A 21870-nucleotide genomic window follows, 5' to 3' on the forward strand; every position below is an offset into this window, starting at 1 on the left:
TATTTAAAGAAAGAACAGCGCTGGCTGGTTTGACTCAGCAGTTAGAACATCAGCCTGCGGTCCAGAGAGACCCAGGTTCGGTTCCCACTAAGGGCACGTACCTCAGTTACAGTTTGTCCCTGGCCCTGGTTGGTCGTGCAGGTGGCAGCCACTCGATGTGTCCCTTTCACGTCTAGGTTTCTCTCTCTCTCCCCCTCCCACTCTATCTGAACAAAAAATGGGGAAAAAAATAATGTCCTCGGGTGAGGATAAAAATAAATAAATAAATAAAAGTATTCTTTTGAATATACATATCTAATTCTTCTTAACTTACAAAGCAAGTTAATAAAATGCATCTAAATACTCTATACAATGCTATTCTAAACATAAAAGTGGCTTAATTCTCATTTCATTGCAGCTTCTCTCTAGTCCGGACAGTCACTCAGACAAAAGCCACAGAGCAGCACAGCGGCCAGAGCAACCTGAGGGCTCCTAACGCGTTTCCAAAGCCCTCAGCTGTGCCTTTTATAAAATTCTTTCTGAAATGTTTGTCTCTAAGATGTAGAGGAAGAAATCAATCTAGACCAGAAGTTAGGAATGAAAATAAAATCAGTGGTTGGTCTGGGTGGATTAGATCACTGTGAAAGTAAAATAACACATGTGAAAAGAATAAATAAATCTAGGACACTGGGAATAACAATGATGATGAAGAACTCAAATTAATGCAAAGAGCCTCAGCAAGGAAACCAACAACCAGAGGGACTGCTGAGCACGCTCCGTCTGAGAGGACGTCAGAACTGCGTTTCGGGCTCTGCTCTAAGCCTCCCTTCCAGACCTGGAAGTACTGGCAACGGAATCTGAAACAGACGCCACAGCTCCCACTCAGCAGCAGGAGTCCTGGTTAGGTCTGAGAGTTGTAGGAGATATAAGTAGAAGAATGAATAAAAAGAGAGTGGTTGAATAGGAATAAATACAGTTTATGCAGATGATGTCCAGACAGTTATAAATCCCAATGACAAGACATATCACACAGTGCACAGTATTTCCTGTAAGCACACACACTAGACAGTCAATAATACATTCATCTCATACACTATCCCATACTCACAGCTGATCACAGAATACTTTTTGTTGTTGTTAATCTTCACCAGAGGATAGTTTCCACTGATTTTTAGATAGAGTGGGAGGGAGGGAGGAGGGAAGAGGATGAGGGAGGAGGAAGGAGGGAGAGAGAGAAAGAGAGAGAGAGAGAAACATCAATGTGAGAGAGACACTGAGGCCAGGGATCGAACCTGCAACCCAAGTATGTGCCCTTGACCAGGAATCAAACCCAAGACCCTTCAGTCCAAGGGCTGATGCTCTAACCGCTGAGTCAAGCTGGCCAGGGCACAAAATACATTTTTAAAGATTTATATATGTTAATAATTTGCCATGTTAAAAAGAAATAGTACAAATTTCCCTACCTTTGGTCCTACACCTGGGTAGCCGGTGCTCTTGGCAGACAGAGGGTGGGAAAAGGTGTTCTGGAAAGCAAATGCTGAGGAGCCAGGGTAACCAATTCCACAAGCTGGGTAAGTCAGTCTACCATCAACCTAAAAATACAAATACAAGAACGTTAACAATGAGAAATCACTTCTAAACAGTATGTGCTGGTCCAAGAGGCATCAGCATGTGCTGTAACAGCTGAGTTAACAGCGCCATCTCAGAGGCCAACTGTGCCCACCATGACACCACCAAGCTCTGCTTGGTCACACAGCGCAAGGTCGGGGCTCGGCCTGTCCGAGGGGTTGTGCAAGCTCAACACACCCACCACTGAACCTGCCTGGAACAATGAAAACAAAGACTCTGAAGCATCTGGGTTCCCTCCTGCCCCCACTCCAAAAAAGGGGGAAAGGAGTGGAGTCATAGATCAATAAACCAATCAGGAATAAAAAAAAGTATCTTCTGCCAGAGTAGGAACAAGATCATCAGTGTTCTTAAACTGACTGAGACAATTATTTGCTTTGCTGATAATTTTCATTCTACAAACACCATCATTAACCAATGTCATGAAGACAGTTGACTGAGTAAGAAGCCAGCTGAAACACAAATATTAAGTGTGTACATCAGTGGCTGTGTAACAAATAATATCCTTCACACAGCAATTTATCATCAGTCTTTTCAACTTTGTAATTCAGTATCAGGCACCTCTTTCTACACTTTTCCAAATAAGCAGAAATCCTTTCCCAGCAGATTAGAAATTCATTAGACATTTGAACTTTAAATCCTCTGCCAAAGCACTCCAGCCAGTGACTCCAGAAATACATCTACAGGTGCACTCGCTGGGTAGATCATTGCTTCTTGCTCCTGGCATTGAGGAAGACTGCACGCAATGAGGAACCACAGGGTGTCAGTCACAGGCTGTTAAAGGGACTTATAGCCAGATGCTAGATGACTTAGAGATGGTTTGAGAAAGTGGGGCTTTCCTATGGACTGGATGCTATAAGATGAGGCTAACTGTCTGTCTGGGTACGAGTAAATCTCATCTGAAGGCAGGAGAAATGCATTAAGCCAAAGTTGTAACTGGGACTAAAGGATCCAGGTGACCAAGGATAAGATGTTTGCCCACTTTTGTGGTTTGGCAATGTTTGTACTTTCGTCTGTGTTCAGACATGATTATGGAGTGGACTTGTTTTTTTAATCCTCTCACCAAGGACATGTTTATTAATTTTTTTTAGAGAAGGAGAGGGTGGGGGGGGGAGAGAGAGAGAGAGAGAGAGAGAGAAACATAGATCAGCTGCCTCCCATGTGCCCTGACAAGGGATCAAACCTGCAACTAGGTATTTTCCCTGACCATGAACTGAACCTGAAACCTTTTGGTGTACCAGATGACGCTCCAACTAACTGAGTCACTGGCCAGGGCTGGAGTGGTCTTGCTTGTGTCTTGACCCAGCAGTCACAGTGGGCTCGTCCGACCCTAGCTGGGAGTGCCAGTCCAGCTCCTATCAACACCCAGGTCTCATTTTTGGCAAGGAAAAAGAGATCTGGTCCTGGAAGCTAGAAAACTTCTCTCACAGGCAGTTTTTTTCCAGAATGCAGAGCTGACAAGCCTGGTAGCAGGACTTTTGTCTCTCTGACAGAACTCCATTCAGGTTCGTTCTGCCACAGTTCCAAACTGGAGACCAAATCTTGTTCTCCCTTCTTGAGGCCTCCTAAATATATATATGTGTGTGCAGAGAGAGAGAGAGAGAGAGAGAGAGAGAGGGAGGGAGGGATGGAGGAAGGAAGGGAGGGGAGTGTGTGTGTGTGTGTGTATGTGTGTGCCCTTGAAATACAGCCTCTCTTAAGAGCAAGTACACCAATGTGTCCCACTTCCGGGCAACTAGTTAAACTCTACCAGTACTAATAACTGCAAGACACTAATCTTTCAGCACCAGCACCTACATCACGGAGACTTCCTAACAATCTGGAACATTCTGCTGTAGGAAACGCAGTCCCCGTTTAAATCTCACCGCACTGGGGCTGGGAGAGACTCCGCCCCTGAGGGCGCTGGCCGGAAGCCCTGGCGGCGTGGTGGCAGGGCCCAGCACGCCCTGCTTCCTCACCAGCTGGTTTTCATTGAGTTCTTTATTTAGCCATGTGATCACTGACAGAAAAGAACAAGAAACAAGGGAAAGAACTTTATTAGACTGTTTTTAGTTTCCAAATAATTTTAAATATTTAAAAATTCTATTCAGGTTTCTAAAATTTTAAGTTTTTTAAACTACCTCCTATCACAGGAGAACAACTTAAATTTCTGTCATTGAAGATTCTCATTTTAGCAACTGCCAAATAGGACCCCTTATTCTATCACTAGCCTAACTAAAGGATCCCTCTGAAGGCTTTCATTTCTAGAATACCTTACAGTTTACTTCAAGTTCATACTCACATCTGACAACCGATACTAGAAACTCAGAAAAATGTTAAAGGCTTAATAATTCATATTATTACTATTAGGTAAATACAGCAATTAAAAAAGAGTCGTGAAGAACTTTATAAGTTATAGTTAATGTTTTCAATACTTTTAATTTTGGGTTACCAATACATATAATATAGTTTGTTTTTTATAAAATGATGGTAATTGTTTTACAGGGCAGGTGATATAATTTACTACAGCAAAGACATTAAAACACTGTATTTCAAACAGAAATTATTTGTATATAGCAATATCCTGATTTTCCTAAACTTCTAAGAATTCAAATATAATATTCAGGTTAAAAATAAAACTATAGCCCTGGCCAGTTTGCTCAGTGGTTAGAGCACTGGCCCTTGGACCAAAGGTCTTGGGTTTGATTCCCGGACAAGGGCATGTACCTGGGTTGCAGGTTCCATCCCCAACCCTAGTCAGGGTCGTGTGGGAGGCAACCAATCGATGTGTCTCTCTCACACTGTTTCTTCCTCTCTTTCTCTCTCTCCCCATCCCTCCCTCCCACTCTATCAAAAAAAGAATAAAACTACAAATTTTATTTACATAAAAAGATAACATACTTACACTTTTCATTATTTTTTAGAAGCTGTTTGCTTTCTTCAAGTTTTTGAATGGTAGCTTCTAATTGTTCTTGTAATTTGCATACCTGAAATTTGTCAATCCTCATCAGTATAATAAAGACTAAAATAAAAACTGGAGAAATGTATTACTATTAATTAAAGAGTCCATTGTTCCTAATTATTATTAAATGATAAAATTAGCTCACCTATGCAGGAAAATATTTGTGCACACACACAAACACTCAAGGTATGTGAGCCATGATAACTAACTTTTCAAACAAAAATAAGTTACTAACTTCTGTTGAATCTAGTCATGCTCTTTGGGGGAAAAAAAAAATAGCCCAAGCCATTTTCTAATATAACAAAGCAGAAATTTAAACTTATGTCTGAGGAAATCTGTATCCTTTACAAATAATCCTGCCTGCAGAAAGAAGTATGGAATATGAATCACCTCCTGCTCTTTACTTCGGAGAGACTGTCCCACATCTTGTAATTCCTTTTGTTCCTTTTGTAATTTGTCTTCCTTTTCAGCCAAGAGTTTCTCTTGCTGAATGGTAACCGTGTTCTTCAGTTTCAATTTACCCATTAAAGTTTTCAGATCCCCTTGTAACTTCTTGATAATTTCATTTGCCTGTAAAAGAGCTTCATGTTTACTTCTACATAATCCAATAAAATATTAATGTGCTATTATTTTTAAAGACAAACCTTAAGTAGTTCTGCTGATAATGATTTTATGGTATCTTCAAGTTTTCCTATTTGCACCCGATTTTTATCACCATGTTCTTCTAAAGCCACCTGATATATTTTTAAAAACATGATTAGGACAACTGTTTAAGAAGAGCATCCGTCTATAAATGTGAACATCAATTTCTTTACAAAATTTTAAAACAGACCTTTTGTTCCTGGATTGTATCAAACGCTTCTTTTGTTCTTAGAACAAGCTGGTCCTTATCCTTGATTTCCTGTTCTAAAACAGCCACCTTTGTTTGTAGCTGATTAACATGCTTTTCTTTTTCGTGGCATTCGGCGTCCAGTGTAGAATTCTCCCTCCGCAAAGAGAGGACTTCTTGCTTAGCCCGCTGGAGCTCCTAGAGGAGGGGAAACAATGATGCATAGTGAAAACGTGAAGCTGGCCCATCTGATTACATATCTGTAATTAAAATGTTTAAAATATAAAAAAATCTTCAATAACTTTAAAGTTTTAATACTGATGTTTTTCTAAAGGACATGAAAGTCTAAGGGTATATGTAACTTGTGATTTGGAATAGAGCTGTAAAATAGACTAAAATTAATCCAATCACAACAAGGGAAAATAAAACAATCCTAATTTATGAATTGATTACTAAAACTTGAAAAAAAAAGCTAATAAGAAAAAAACAGAAACACAGACACGAGAAAATTTTGTCTTAAAAAATCACTTAGGTAATAAATACTGATTACAATAGAATTTCAAAATACATAAAATAAATTAAAAACCTTATCATTCTACCATCTAAACAGCGACCCTCAAACTCATCTGCGTATTGCATCACCTGGAAAGTTTTTAAAAACCACTGTACTCGCTTTATTGCGGTGCTCTGGAACCCAACCTGAAATATCTCCAAGGTACATCTGTCAGATGCCTGGTACCACCCCCAAGAGATTCTGATTTAGTCAGTATGAGGGAAGGACCAGGCACTAGGACATTTAATACTTCTGCAACTGATTCGAAGGATAGCCAAGGGTGAGAACCATAATCTAGAGTTAATATTTATCTCTGTTGCTATAAGTTCTTTATATGGGGGGGGGGGGGGGGACCAAAGCCAATGTTCAATACCTCCTCAACCCCGGACAGTTTTGCTTTAAGTTCTCTGATGGTGGCATCTCCTTTGTACTTCCTTTCGGTGAGGTCTTTATTAGCTGCTTCTAATTCAGACAACCTGCTCTGCAGCTGCTGGCTGTTTCGCTGATGGAGGATTTCTAAGTCTTTTTTCTGCTGCTCATGCTGCTGTTGGTAGTGAACCTGCGCCTATTATATAATAAGATACAGTACCAATCTCAAAAAGAAAAAAAAACCAGAAATACAAACACAGGAAAATTTGAAGAAGAAAAAAATCTTAGTTATTCTTCTATATAATTATAAGATTCCCCTGTTCTGAAGAGGATCTATTTTCAATTATGGATTTCATGAAGGAGAAAGTAAGACAGATTTATACTCTAACCTCACTCATAACTTCTGCTTCTCCTAGACACATATATGTTTAGATGTAATAATCTTCAAATTCAGAGAAGAGTAATGTATGAGTAAGTAAAAAGAACAAACTACAAAACAGTATGTATAGAGTGAACCTATTTGTTTAAAAAAAAAAGTAGGTCCATAAGAAACTTTCAATATTTGCTTTAAACACCATTATGCTGTTTCTGTTTTTTACAAGAATATGTTTTATAATGAAATTAAAAAAAAACACCACCCCCTAAATTTGTGAAATCAGCAAGATATTGTGCATTAGTTAGTCCTACATTTAGTAGTCACATTTTACCAAAACTAAAATTTGAACTGTGTAAGCTCTGGTGCTGTTTGAATCATACTACAACATATCTTGGTAACTTCTGTTGATGAACACTATCAAATCCTAAATACTTTTAAAAAATAAAGTCTAGTTTTCTGATTATGAAAGTTATACATGCTCTTAAAGGCATAAAGAAAGAAATCACAAATAACCAATAATCTCATCCAGCAAGTCACTCTAAAGATGTAGGGTATTTCTTTCCAGCCATTTATATAAATTAATATCACCCACACATGCACAATTTACATATTTAAGTGAACAAAGTATGTACACAATTTAATCATGCTCTTTTTTTCTTGCATTTATTTTCAGACAGAGCAGGAGATAGAGAGGGAGGGAAAGAGAGAGAAACATCTATGTGAGAGGGACACATCCAGTGGCTGCCATCTACACGGCTCCAACCAGGGCCAGGGACAAACTACAACTGAGGCAAGCGCCCTTAGTGGAAACCAAACCTAGGACTCTTGGGTCCACGGGTCGATGCTCTAACTGCTGAGCAAACCAGCCAGGGCTAATCATGCGTTTTATTCTCTTACCATCTACACCTCCTCACGCCACTAGAAAAACTCTGCAAACACGTTCGTAGCTGCCCAGCGCTCCACCCATAGCTGTACCTTCATTCATTTAATCCCTGCCCTACTGTGGACAGTTTCCAATTTAACAATTACAAATAAAACAATTCATATTATGGTACATAGATAGACACACATCCAGAATTCAGATTATTTCCTTATGATCAACTATAGGTAAAAGAATGTAAACATATATAAAGCTCGACAGAAGTTCTAAAACTGCATTCCAGCGTTCTCTCCCCTCCACCCCCACAAGCTCCAAGGGTCCTTCCTTTGCCTGTTTCCTGAGCCCGCAAAGCCCAGCTGGCTCAATTCTTCTACCTCCGTGACTTTTTAAATAAACTTTTGCTTATAAAAACTAACAACAAACAAATTAAGAAATAAAATAAAATATAAAACTGCATTATAGAAAAGTTGTACCCATTCAAAAATTCCTACCACAAGTATAGGAAAGTATTTCTTTCATAAAATACTTCGGAAATTTCACATAACTACTTTATGAATACCCCCATTTTTGAAAAATTGAAAAGGGGAGGAGAAGGGAGCAAAAAAGATAAAACAGGAAAGAGGCCATTTAAAAGGGAAAGCGTAGCCCTGCAGAGAGCCGCTGCAGGAGCACCCAGAGGAAACAGCGGAGCGATCCGGGCAAGGTGCTGACTAGAGCTGTCTCAGAGGGTGCTCAGACACACTCCAGGCAACTCAGGCCAAAGGCAGTATAAGGAGAAAAATGATCCCAGTGATCATTACAATTTTGGCGTTTTTGTTTTAAAAAAAAGGTGTAGGACAGAATTACATCATTTACATTTTCTACTTTATTTCAGTTGATTCTGATAGAAAATCTACCAGCAAGAGGAGAACAGAGTGGCCTAGTTTTAAAGTCTCAAAGGACTGATTCACAACCTATCATAAAAAGCAGTAAAGAAGACTTCCGGTCAAGATGGCGGGTAGGTAAACGCGGTATCGCGTCCTCCCACAACCACATCAAAGTTACAACTAAACTACAGAACAACCATCATTCAAAACCGCCTGAAATCAAGCTGAATGGAAGCCCTACAACTACGGAATTAAAGCAGCAGCCACATCCAGACTGGTAGGAGGGGCGGCGGCGCGAGGGGCGCGACGGGCTGGTCCCACACCCACGTGTGGCGGATAAAAATCAGGAGGACACCTTGGCTGGGAAGGTCCTCCTTGAGGACTGAGGGGTCCCCGTCCCACACCAGGTGCCCCGCTCAGGGTTCCAGTGCCAGGAAGAGAATCCCCATCACTTCTGGCTGGAAAAACCAGCAGGAACTGAGGCTCAGGGAAGCTGAGGCGGCTGGAGCCCCAGGCAGCTCCTTAAAGGGCCCGCGCACGGACTTATCGGACTCTCTCCCTCTAAGCTCGGAGGGGAGGCAGCTCGAGGGGTGCCAGAGACACACAGGGAAGAACTGAGCTGTTTGGCACTGGAGCAAGGGCTGGAGAGGGGGCTTTCTCGGGGACAAACGTGCTGTAAGAGGCCTTTGTTCCTTTGGTGAGCCCTTCCCGGGGGTGGCAGACAGAAGCCATATCTGGGACTCCAGCAACCTGGATCACACTGGTAGCCCCGCCCTGCTGACTCCCTGAGGCCCCGCCCCGCCCAACCCAACTTTCAAGCCCACCCAAGCTGTAGCCACTTGCTTAACCATAGGATTGGCCAGTCTTGGATCCTGCTTCAGGTTTTTCCTAAATTCTTTCAAAAGAGCAGCATCTGGTCTCAGCTAGCCTCATACCTCTCATTAAGTAATACACAGAAACAAACACAGGGAGGCAGCCAAAATGAGGAGACAAAGAAACACGTCCCAAATGAAAAAACAGAACAAAACCCCAATAAAAGAACTAAGCGAAATGGAGATAAGCAAACTAACAGATACTGAGTTCAAAATACTGCTTGTAAGGATGCTCAATGAACTTAGTGAGAACCTCAGTGAACTTAGGGAGGGTCTCAAGAGCATAAAAAAGGACCAGTTAGAAATCATGGATACACAGAATTGAAGGAGGCATGAACTGAAATAAAGAATAATTTACACAGCTTCAATAATAGAATACGTAAATCCAAGGAGCAAACCATCGATTTGGAATATAAGGAAGCAAAAAATGCCCAATCAGAACAGCAAAAAGAAAAAAGAATCCAAAAAAATGACGATAATGTAAGGAGCCTCTGGGACAACTTCAAGCGTGCCAACACTCGCATCTTGGGGGTGCCAGAAGAAGAAGAGCAAGAACAAGAAATCGAAAACCTGTTTGAAACAATAATGGCAGAAAACTTTCCTAACATGGTGAAGGAAACAGACATACGAGTCCAGGAAGCACAGAGTCCCAAACAAGATGAACCCCAAGAGGCCCACACCAAGACACATCATCATCAAAATGCAAAAGGTTCAGGACAAAGAGAGAATCTTAAAAGCAGCAAGAGAAAGGCAGCTGGTTACCTACAAGGGAGTTCCCATTAGGCTGTCAGCTGATTTCTCGAAAGAAACTTTGCAGGGCAGAGGGAGTGGCAAGAAATAGTCAGAGTGATGAAAACCAAGAACCTACAACCAGAATTACTCTATCCTGCAAAGCTGTCATTTAGAATCGATGAACATATAAAAACTTTCCCAGACAAGAAAAAGTTAAAGGAGTTCATCACTACCAAACCATTATTATATGAAATGATGGTCTTTTTGAAGGAAAAGATAAAATGTATGAACAAACAAAATGGCAATGAACACAGATCTATCAACAATGGAATCTACAAACAAAATGAACAGGTAGAACAGAAACATTCTCATAGATACAGAGAACATTTTTGTTGGTTGCCAGTTGGGAGAGGGGTTGGGGAATGGGTGAAAAAGGTGAAGGGATTGAGAAGCACAAATTCACTGCTAGACTGACAAACCTCAAAGGGAAAGGGGTTGGGGGGTGGGAAGAAATAAACCAAAGAACTTATATGCATAACCAATGGACACAGACAATAGTGTGGGAAAAGGTGGGAGGGGGGCGGGAGTAGGGAGGAGGGGGTCAATGGGGGAAAAATGTGGAACATCTGTAATACATTTTACATCCAACAATAAAGATTTGAAAAAAAAAAAGCAGTAAAGAAGGCAAACAAATCCTTCAGTCACTTTGATGTTACAGTGTGCAATATCCATTAATATTTTATATGAGTATATTGCAATTTCACTTGTAGGAGCAAGCAATGTTCACTACAGTATTATTTGTAATAACCAAAAATTTGAAGATTTTAATGTCCACCAGTTGGGTAAGCATTAAGTAATTTATGTCCAAATAATGACTACTATGCAGCCACTGAAAAAAAGAAATATCTGGCCCTGGCCGGTTTGGCTCAGCGGTTAGAGCGTCGGCCTGCGATCCTGAGAGACCCGGGTTCGGTTCCCGCTAAGGGCGCGTACCTCGGTTGTAGCTTGTCCCCGGTCCTGGTCGGTTGTGCGGGTGGCAGCCACTCGATGTGTTCCTTTCACATCGATGTTTCTCTCTCTCTCTGTTCCTCTCTCTCTCTCCCACTCTACCTGAACAAAAAATGGAAAAATGTCCTCGGGTGAGGGGAAAAAAAAAAAAATTAAAAAAAAAAAAAGAAATATCTGAACTGAAAAAGAACAATACCTACAATGTCATGTTTCAGTGGTTCTCAACCTGTGGGTCGCGATCCCTTGGGAGGTCAAATGACCCTGTCACATGGGTCGCCTAAGACATAACAGTGGCAAAATTACAGTTATGAAGTAGAAACAAACATAATTTTATGGTTGGGGGTCACCACAACATGAGGAGCTGTATTAAAGGGTCGCAGCATTAGGAAGGTTGAGAACCACTATTTGGGTGAAAAAACATTATAGTCAATATATCCAGTAGGATCTCATCAGCATAGGACAAAACTAAAACTCACTGTGTGTATACATGTATCTATAATTATATGTAATTCACATATTTCAAGTGTAAATATAAACAAATATTTACAAGTTATATATTTACAAACATGGAGAAAAGTCTGAAATAAAAACCCATCAAGTATTCATAGATTATCTCTGGGTAGTAAGACTCTGAAGAAGAGATTATTTTTGTAGACTTCTGGAATGTCTGAACACTTGAAAGCCAGCACATAGTTCTCTTTTGAGTTAAGAATATGACCAAGATACAACACCTAAGGCAAGAGAAACAAAAGAAAAAATGAACACATGAAACTACATCAAACTAAAAAGCTTCTGCATAGCAAAAGAAACAACCATCAAAATGGAAAGGAATCCCACTATATGGGAGAGCATAATCGCCAATGATGCATCAGATAAGGGGTTAATTTCCAAAATATATAGAGTGCTCATACAACTCAACAAAAGGAAGACGAAGAACCCAATTAAAAAATGGGCAGAGGACCTAAATAGACATCTCTCCAAACAGGACATACAAATAGTCAAGAGACATATGAAGAAATGCTCAACATCACTAATCATCAGAGAGATGCAAATTAAAACAACTATGAGGCTATCACCTCATACCTGTCAGAATGGCTGCCATCAACAAATCATCAAACAATAAGTGTTGGCGAGGGTGTGGAGAAAAGGGGACTCTAGTACACTGCTGGTGGGAATGCAGACTGGTGCAGCCACTGTGGAAAACACCACGGTATTACCTCAAAAAGTTAAAAATTGAACTGCCATTTGATCCAGTGATCCCACTTCTAGGAATATACCCTAAGAAGCCTGAAACACCAATCAGAAAGAATATATGTACCCCCTATGTTCGTAGCAGCACTATTTACAATAGCTAAGATCTGGAAACAGCCCAAGTGTCCATCAGTAGATGAGTGGATTAAAAAGCTATGGTACATATACACAATGGAGTACTATGCAAGTGTAAGAAAAAAAAGATCTCTTATCTTTTGAGATGGCATGGAATGACCTAGAGAGTATTATGCTAAGGGAAACAAGCCAAGCAGAAAAGAGAAATATCACATGATCTCACTTATTTGCAGCATATAATGAACTAAACAAACTGATGAACAAAATTAACCCAGAGACATAGAGATGAGGTACAAAATGACAAGCCTCAGAGGAGGGGGATTGGGGGGGATAAACCACAGAACTTATATGCATGCATGCATGACCAATGAACATGGACAACAAAGCTGGGAATGGGGTGGGGGGAAATGGGAGGAGGGTGTCAATGGGGGAGAAATGAGAAACATCTGTAACAAAAACAAATTAAAAAAAAAAAGAGTCTGATCAAGAGCAATTCAAACCCTTTTCCAGTTCCCTTCGAGCTCATACCTGCAAGGCCTTTTCCCTCTCACTGGCCAGCTCCTGAGAGTGCTTACTTGACAAAGCTGCTGTGTGTGACGCCCATTCGTTCCGCAATTTATCTAATTCTTGGATTTTTTCTGATAATGTCTGCATTAGAGTTTAATACAAAAATATTATGAGTTTCCTGAATAGGTTATCGGGTTAGAATATGGTAACATTTACAAAGATATTAAAGAAAATGGAACCACAGCTTTTTTTTTTTTTAATCCTCACCAGAGATATTTTTACATTTATCTTCACAGAGAGTGGGAGGGAAGGAAAGAGAGAAACATCAATGTGAGAGAGACACATCAATCAGTTGCCACCCGCACGACCCCAAGCGGGGCCATGGGATCAAACCTGGGACTCCCTGGTCTGCAGACTGACGCTCTAAATGCTGGGCCAAACCGGCCAGGGCAGGAATCACAGGTTTTTAAAACATACTCAAAGATTTCTTGAATTTGAGGGAATCAAGATGAGAATAAAAGCAATTTTAGAATAAAAGCAATTTTAGGTCTACAATGGCCCACCAGTCAAACTTAACGTATCTTTAACCTTTCAGTTAAATCTGGCTCTTCACCACCCATGAAGAAGTAAATAAACCCACACTGGAGCCAGTTAGCCACAGGGAGTAGTTAGTTCACTTAACACACAAAGCCCAGTAACACGGTTCCCAAGGTGGGCTGTGCTATGTAGAAAAACAGATTATCAGATACTTTGGTCCTCAATTTCAAGTACTAGGGGCAGAAAGGTAGTAGTTATGACAAATGATAAACCTATCAGAGAAATTAACTCTAAACATAACAGAAGGAAGACAGGAAAAAGTGTAAGAGACAGGAACTGAAAGTCCGCCTTAGATAAGAGGAATGAGGTAAACAAGAGGAGCAGAGAAGGAAACCGTGACAGCTACTATACATTATCTTATTTAACGAAGACCTGGAGGGAATGTGTCCTATGTTAGGATAACAAAAATGTTTGGCTGGAATAAAATATCAAGGAGAGAAAGCATCAGATTAAGACAGTTAACTGGTAGGAGAGGTGGGAAAGGAGAAGGAATTCTGTGGTAGCATGCTTTGAAAAAATACACAAAAGCCTGGATGGGATTCAAGAGGAGATTCAGAGCCAATGTTTGGATGACTTATGAAGAAAAATGGAATTTAATTACCTTTTGTGTGAAATTCAGTTGCCTAGTAACATCTTCTAGCGATTGTGTCAATGATAATTTTTCCTCCTGTTTATAAAAATAAAATTATGTAGCTTACAATTTAATCATCTGTAGCTGTATTACTCACTCTGTCACAAAGTATAGCCTCAGCATCATGCTAAAGTTTGTTAGAAATGCAGCGTCATAGACCCACCTCAGACTTTCCCAGTCAGAATCTGGGTCAGCAAGATCCCTAGAAGATTTGTATACCATTAAATTTTGAGATCACTGATCAACAGCATTTGACTAAGGAGACTTTCTGAACATTCTTAAGAGTCCTCCCAATGTTGTCATAGGGCGCTTTGTAATTTTCAGGATACCTGCAGATATTTTATTTCATTCCATTTAAGATAGGTTAGATATTTCTACACATATCTACAAGCTGATGAAACTATGTCACCCAGAGTTTAAGTAACCTGCCCAAAATCTCAGAAAATTGGTAAAAACCCTGGGACCTAACTTTCTCAATTCCTGGTTCAGTTCTATCCTTGTACCTTCAGCAAATGAAAAATAAAATTAACTCATTACATGTTATAAAAATTTCCTGGACATCTTTTCCAAAAAAACAAAACTAAAAGCAATATAGGTATTCAGTGATTTATCAGAGTGTTTCAGCAGTTATTTTAAAAGAATAACTTCTATTTAAATCTTACCTTGCTACATTTCAAACAGCCTGCTAGAAACTTCTTTATTTCCACATCATTTCCAGGTAAAAGTTTTAGGGAGAGGTGTGTAAGATGCTTAAAAGGATTTGTCTCTACTACATTTAAAAAGGCAGGTGAGTTATCCACAAGAGCTGCTGGAGAAACTAATTGCAGTAAAAACCTTTAGAAAGAAAGTGCCACATTATAACACATTTACGAGTTAGTGAAAATCTCCCATTGAATCATGAACCCCATCACATCATGTTCTATGTTTCAATGAATCATCAGCAATTAGAAGGAAAAGGGGTATATTGCAATCATAGGTTCAATATGAAAGGACTCCCAATGGTAAAATTGGATAAACTGGCATAAGTAGTAAAATGTCTCAATTGGACAAAGAAACGACTGACTGGAACATAATGAATATATAAATGTCCATGAGTTCATGATGAGACAGATTAGGAAAGTAAAACACTAAAATAAAAAAATACCAAGCCCTGGCCAGTTTTGCTCAGTGGTTAGACCATTGGCTCACGGACCAGAGAGGCCCGGGTTCGGTTCCTGCTTAGGGCACGTACCTCGGTTGCAGTTTATCCCTGGCCCTAGTAGGGGTTGTGTGGGTGGTATGGGTGGCAACCACTCGACGTGTCTCTTACAGGTTGATGTTTCTCTCTTCCTTCCTCCTCTCTCCCTCAAGATAAATGCAAAAAATGTCCTCAGGTGAGGATTAAAAAACAACAACAAAAAAAAACCAAAACCCCACTGAAACCACAAAAATAACTAGAGTAACAACTTTCACTCTAAAAACTGACAATTGTAAAGAACTAAGCATTTATCCTTTCCTGTATGAATTTTCAGAGTAATCAAATCGCCATAATTGATAAGGAAAAGTTCTTCTTTATAGAAGAATTATACCCAATAAATATAGAAAGAATAGAATTAGAAAAGTATAATTTTGTAGTCCTTAATGATATAATTGATTCAATGAACAAGCATCAGTCGAAGAGCCAACATATAAAAAGGTTGGTGAACTTGACAATGGAAGGATCAGGTACCAGCAGCTCATGAATACACACACACACACACACACACACACACACACACACACGCTTATTCTCTCCTTTTCCCAAGTTCATTATAAAAACATATACTTGATGCTAGTAAATATTTCAGATAATTTTAATGGCTTTGTCAACACATGAAAATTAAGGGTAAATATTTCCCATTTTATTTATTTATTTAATCCTCACCTGAGGACATTTTTCCATATTTTGTTCAGATAGAGTAGGAGGGAGAAAGAGGAAGAAAAAGAGAGAGACAGAGAAATATCGACATGAAAGGGATACATCGAGTGGTTGCCACCCACACGACCCAACCAGGGCCGGGGACAAACTGCAACCGAGGTACATGCCCTTAGTGGGAACCGAACCCAGGTCTCTCTGGACCGCGGGCCGACACTCTAACTGCTGAGCCAAACCAGCCAGGGCAGTATTTCCCATTTTAATCATGAGATTAGATTTAAAAGGTAGTGGAGCCCTGGAATCTCAGTTTTTAAGACAGATAAGAATACTTACAATACAGAAAATATCAACTTGTCTTACAAAAAAGAGTTCACTTTGGAGAAGGTTAATGATACAGGGTTCTCACGAGACTCACCTTGGGATTTCCTTGGCGTGTTCTTGGGTGCACTGCTGAAGGAGATCTATGAATTTCTGTGGGAAAGCTAAGAAGTCTACTAGAAGACCTTGCTGGAATTTTAAACTGCACAGAAAACAGGAAAAGAAGATTTTTTATTTACTAAACACTCATAGTCAAGATTTAATAAGCTAGGGAACTTAGATTTTTATAAAAATTTATACAATAAGAGGAAAAAGGTCAATAAGTTTATCTAAAGATACAAATTTCTGAACTATTCTAATCAGTCTACGGCCATACCACCCTGAACATGCCCAATCTCATCTGAACTATTCTAAGCAGAACTCTCATAATCCATATTTTCAAAAACATTCTGAGTAATTAGAGTATAAATAGTCTAGTGTTTCAAAAAAACCTAAATGCTTCTAAAAGGTATTTCAAAGAGAAGAGTACCAATACATTCATAAAACTTAAAAAACTTACTTATTCCTAGGTTAAATATAAAACCAGAAAAAATAAATTTAGTTACCTCTGAAAATCTTCCTCAGATATAACAAGGTTATAGAGGAAAAATGGATCAGTATCATCGGTCAGACGAATAACTAAATCCTAAAAGAAAGATTGTTTTTTAGATGTTTTTAGTAGCTGTAGCTTTCAGAGTAATAAGCATATCGTCCAACAACATGGATGTACCAACATCATGCTTCAGGTGGCTGTTTCCTGGTGCTGCTGGCTTTTCACTAGTCTAACAGACTTAGATCTGAAACAGAGGTACTTACTCTGCTTCTAGAGAACCACAGGGCAGTCAAGGAAGGTAAATTTAAATACTAGGAGTTTTCAGTTCAGGAATATCATCCTAGCAGAGGCTTAGGAAAATTAAGACCCAGTCCATGCCACACTGTGACACCACGACAAAAATAATCTTTACCCCTGACCATATACTACTGAGTTATATTTTCAGTTTCCTGCAAGTTAATTGGTATTTCAAAAGTAGCAAATAGCCCTGGGCCGGTTTGGCTCAGAGGTTAGAGCGTCAACCCAGGGACCAAAGAGTTGTGGGTTTGATTCTGGCCAAGGGCACGTACCTCAGTTGAGGTTTGTCCCCGGCCCTGGTTGGGTCATGTGGGAGGCAACCAGTACATGTGTCTCTCTCACACTGATGTATGCTCGTTCATTCGTTCGTTCCTTCCTTCCTCCCTCCCTCCCTCCTTTCCTTCTTTCTCTCTCTTTCTCTCTCTCCTTCCTACTCTATCTGAAGATAAATGGGAAAAAAAATATCCTCAGGTGAGGATTAAAAAAAAAAGTGGCAAATAAATCAGCAGAAACTATCATCCACCCTGGAAAAAAGGAGCATTTGCCTCGGGCAGAGGACAGGTATCAGGTGACAGGCTGCCAGGGCTCCTTCCTCAGCCCACCACTCCAGCTCCAGGAGGCCGCAGACGTGGAACCCACCTGTTCTCAGTTTCAAAGGAAGTCAACACCGTTCATCAAGACTTCCCAGATCAAGTTTACCATGTGCCAGTGCAGCACAGCAGCTCCAGCTGGCGGAAACGGGCACCGAAACCACGTCCTTCAGAGGACAGCGGTATAAGGAAAACGGGATGATGAAGGAAAGTAAAGAAACAGGCACTCCAGTCAAGAATAAGATCCCACTTGATGCACCAGAGACATATGGGGAAGAACTGAGTTGTTTGGCATTGGGGTGAGAGCTGGAGAGGCAGCTTTCTCCCGGACAGACGTGCTGATGGAGGCCTTTGTTCCTCTGGTGAGCCCTTTCCCCATGGGGCAGGCAGATGGCCACCATATCTGAGACTCCAGCAACCTGGCTCACACTATTTGCTAAGCCGCCACCTGAACCGTTTCCAGTGGCTGTACCATAGGATTGGCCTGTCTTGGCTCTTGCTTCAGATTTTCCTAAATTCTCTCAAACAAGCAGCATCTGGCCTCAGCGAGCCCCATATCTCTAGATAACTGGCCCCAGGCCTGACACTAGAAGCAGCCAGCCTTGGTTCACAGTTTTGCCTGGGCACCTCCAAAACCAGCACAAGAAGCAGCCATCTGTAGATCACTTTGTAGCTCATGCCTGGTGGCCCTGGTAGAACACAGGCAGTGGCTGACCTCGCCCCAGAGCCAGCACACCCAGTGGACAGCTTCAGACCACAGCGAGGCACCACCACCCAACCACCTCCACAAGCAACACACTCAAGGAGCGGATCCAGTGGGTACCATAGCCCTGCTAGAGTCTTGCTCTGTGTGGTGGGCCCTGCACAGTTGATCCTCTAAGGTAGTCAGAGGTCAGTGGACACGGCCAAACTTTGCAGTTTGGCTGCCATTGACGTGCCAACAGCAATTAAGACTTAATTACAACAGAAGGGTGGACAGTCTACATGAGGGGTGCACCTTGAGGGCCCAGCTGAGGTGACCAGGGAGACTGTGCCACTGGACCCTTCAGGACACCTACAACAATAGGTCACCCTACGAAGCCTAGGGGACATAGCAACTCTACCTAATACATAGAAACAAACACAGGGAGGCAGCCAAAATGAGGAGACAAAGAAACATGTCCCAAATGAAAGAACAGAACAAAACTCCAGAACAAGAACTAAATGAAATAGAGATAAGCAATCTAACAGATGCAGAGTTCAAAACACTGGTTATAATGATGTTCAAGGAATTTAGTGAGAATTTTAAGGAACTTAGTGAGAATGTCAAGGAACTTAGTGAGGACCTCAAGAGCATAAAAAAAGGACCAGTCAGAAATGAAGAAAACTAACTGAAATAAAAATAATTTACAGGGCCCTGGCTGGTTGGCTCAGAGGTTAGAGTGTCAGCCTGCGGTCCAGAGAGACCCGGGTTTGGTTCCCGCTAAGGACGCGTACCTCGGTTGCAGTTTGTCCCTGGCCCTGGTTGGTCATGCGGGTGGCAGCCACTCGATGGGTCCCTTTCACGTCGATGTTTCTCTCTCACTCTCTCTTCCTCTCTCTCCCTCCCACTCTGTCTGAACAAAAAATGGAGGAAGGTCCTCGGGTGAAGATAAAAAAAAATAATAATAATTTACAGGGAATCAATAGTAGAGTAGATGAAGCCAAAAAGCAAATTATATTTGAAATATAAAGAAGCAAAAAACACCCAATCAGAACAAAAAAAAAAAATGAGGATAGTGTAAGGAGCCTCTGGACATCTTCAAGCATACCAACATTCACATCATGGGAGTGTCAGAAGAAGAGACATAAAAAAAGACCAGTCAGAAATGAAGAAAACTAACTGAAATAAAAAATAATTTACAGGGCCCTGGCCGGTTGGCTCAGCGGTTAGAGTGTCAGCCTGGCCCGGCCCTGGTTGGTTGTGCGGTGGCAGCCACTCGATGTGTCCCTTTCACGTCGATATTTCTCTCTCTCTCTCTCTGTTCCTCTCTCTCCCTCCCACTCTACCTGAAAAAAAAGTGGAAAAATGTCCTCAGGGAGGATAAAAAAAGTATAAATTGGTTGTTAGATGATGAACCTCAAAGGGAGGGAGATGGAAGACATAAACCAAAGCACTTCTATGCATATATGCATAACCAATGGACACAGACAATACTATGAAGAAGGCATGAAGAGGGTGGAAGAGGGGATCAATGGGGAAAATAGGTGGGACATCTGTAATACATTCAACAATAAAGATACGTTTAAAAAGAAAAAAAATAGTTCAGCCGGTGTGGCTCAGTGGTTGAGCGTTGACTCATGCACCAAGAGGTCGCTGGTTTGATTCCCAGTCAGGGCACATGCCCAGGTTGTGGGCCAGATCCTCAGTGCGGGTCATGCAGGAGGCGGCCAATCGATGTTCTCTCTGATTGATGTTTCTCTCTCTCTCTCCCTTCCTCTCTCTCTAAAATCAGTAAAGGAAAAAAAAATTAAAAAGAAAAAGAAAGATCCCACTTGAAAAAAAATCTCCTTGTGGCTACTGAGAAATTAAATGTTAGGGGTCCTAGAAAATATAACCCGCTTCTGAGTAGAGCTAGAAAATGAAGAGGTACACAGCAGGCACAGGAATAATGTGTAGGAAGTATAATATAGAATCTGTTCCCCAAAATTAGCAATCTAGGCATTTGCTCTGTCTCAGAATGCTGTTTTTCAAACAACTGCTATTGAAGTACTTCCTGAAACCCACCCCAAGATGCTGCAGAAAACTGAAGCTGCTGCGAATACTCCCAGGTCCTTGAATATTTTACGGAAAGCTGTGACAGAGAAAAGAGATGCTCTACTTCTCAGCCCTCTAGTCTGTACCCACATCTCTGCCAATGACGCATACTTTTGAGGATCACATAGGACTGACGCTGTAGATGCATCTCTTCCAAAGGCAAAGGAAAAGATGCAAGAACTCCCTGCAGAGCAGAGTCAACTCATTGTGTTCTCACGTGTACACCATGAAGTGCCAACACTACAAAGTAGTAATAGATATTCTAGCATCATAAGTGTACTGGGAAAATCTATGAAATCTAGTCTCCCAACCCCCATTTTTGCATGCTTTAGAAATATATATCATAATCTCTCAGTTGTTATTGTAGTAAATGCTACCATTCCAGATCTGCAAGTTACTAAATGGCCCCAGATGTAAAGCAAGATGGGTGTAACAACAGATCTCACATTCTTAAAGAACAAAAATAATTATCTATTATGTAACAAAATGATCATGTTTAAAAAATGAAGTGAATACCAACCTTTCTGTGAACTGGATTAGAAACTGATTGTAGTTCAATGCTCACTCTAACACTTACTCTCCTGTATGAAAAGACAAGCCAAGCATCAGGAACAGTCACATGACATGAGTTATCACTATCACCTGTATTAGCGACATAATCTCCCACAGGTGTTCCTAACTTAGGAGATGCTGGGAAAGCACACTGGATTTGAAGGTGAAGTTCTTGTTCTCCTGATAGTGAGTAATAAGCAGGTCTTTAACCTGAGGCTACATTTTTCTCTCCTATAAAATGGAGTTGCTGTGAGGATTAAGAGAGATAAATGATGGGAAATGCCTAGTACTAGTCTGGTACATAACCTTATTACCCTGATTCTAAAATAGCATCTATTGAAAGATAAACCATCAATTTAATAACTTTTCACATAAACAATGATCAATTCAAATCATCAAATGAGCCCTTGCTGTTTTGGCTTAGCAGTTAAAGCATTGGCCTGCGCACTGAAGGGCCCTGGGTTTGATTTCCGGTCAAGGGCACGTACATGGGTTGCAGGTTCCATCCTGTTTGGGAGGCAACCAATCAATGTGTCTCTCTCACATGGGTGTCTGTCTGTCTCCTCCCCTCCCTTCCACTCTATCTAAAAATTAATGAAAAACATCTTTGGGTAAAGATTAACAACAAAAAATCATCAAATGATTTATGAGAGAGATTCCATATAAAAAACTTAAAATGTGAAGTAATATCAAAATACTGGAATGTTCAAGCAAGAAATAAGATAACATATTACCTCCCCTTATGCACACAAAATATTT

At 40.7% G+C, this 21870-nt stretch overlaps 1 protein-coding gene across 1 annotated transcript in view; it reads right to left on the bottom strand.

Annotated features, from left to right (window-relative positions):
• Positions 1–21870, bottom strand: part of SASS6 (SAS-6 centriolar assembly protein) — a 35864-nt gene that overhangs the window by 7705 nt on the left and 6289 nt on the right. Inside the window, exons 2-14 of the mRNA XM_036272785.1 lie at positions 21080–21140; positions 16910–16989; positions 16402–16506; positions 14755–14926; positions 14063–14128; positions 12886–13005; positions 6302–6493; positions 5379–5573; positions 5191–5280; positions 4937–5116; positions 4490–4571; positions 3471–3604; positions 1443–1571 (exon numbers count right to left, since the gene is read on the bottom strand). Coding sequence (XP_036128678.1) covers positions 1443–1571; positions 3471–3604; positions 4490–4571; positions 4937–5116; positions 5191–5280; positions 5379–5573; positions 6302–6493; positions 12886–13005; positions 14063–14128; positions 14755–14926; positions 16402–16506; positions 16910–16989; positions 21080–21140 — 1606 coding nt within the window. The remainder of the gene's footprint in view (positions 1–1442; positions 1572–3470; positions 3605–4489; positions 4572–4936; positions 5117–5190; positions 5281–5378; positions 5574–6301; positions 6494–12885; positions 13006–14062; positions 14129–14754; positions 14927–16401; positions 16507–16909; positions 16990–21079; positions 21141–21870) is intronic.

Source organism: Molossus molossus, unplaced genomic scaffold, assembly GCF_014108415.1.
Source record: "Molossus molossus isolate mMolMol1 unplaced genomic scaffold, mMolMol1.p scaffold_m16_p_20, whole genome shotgun sequence".
Taxonomy (NCBI): Eukaryota; Metazoa; Chordata; class Mammalia; order Chiroptera; family Molossidae; genus Molossus; species Molossus molossus.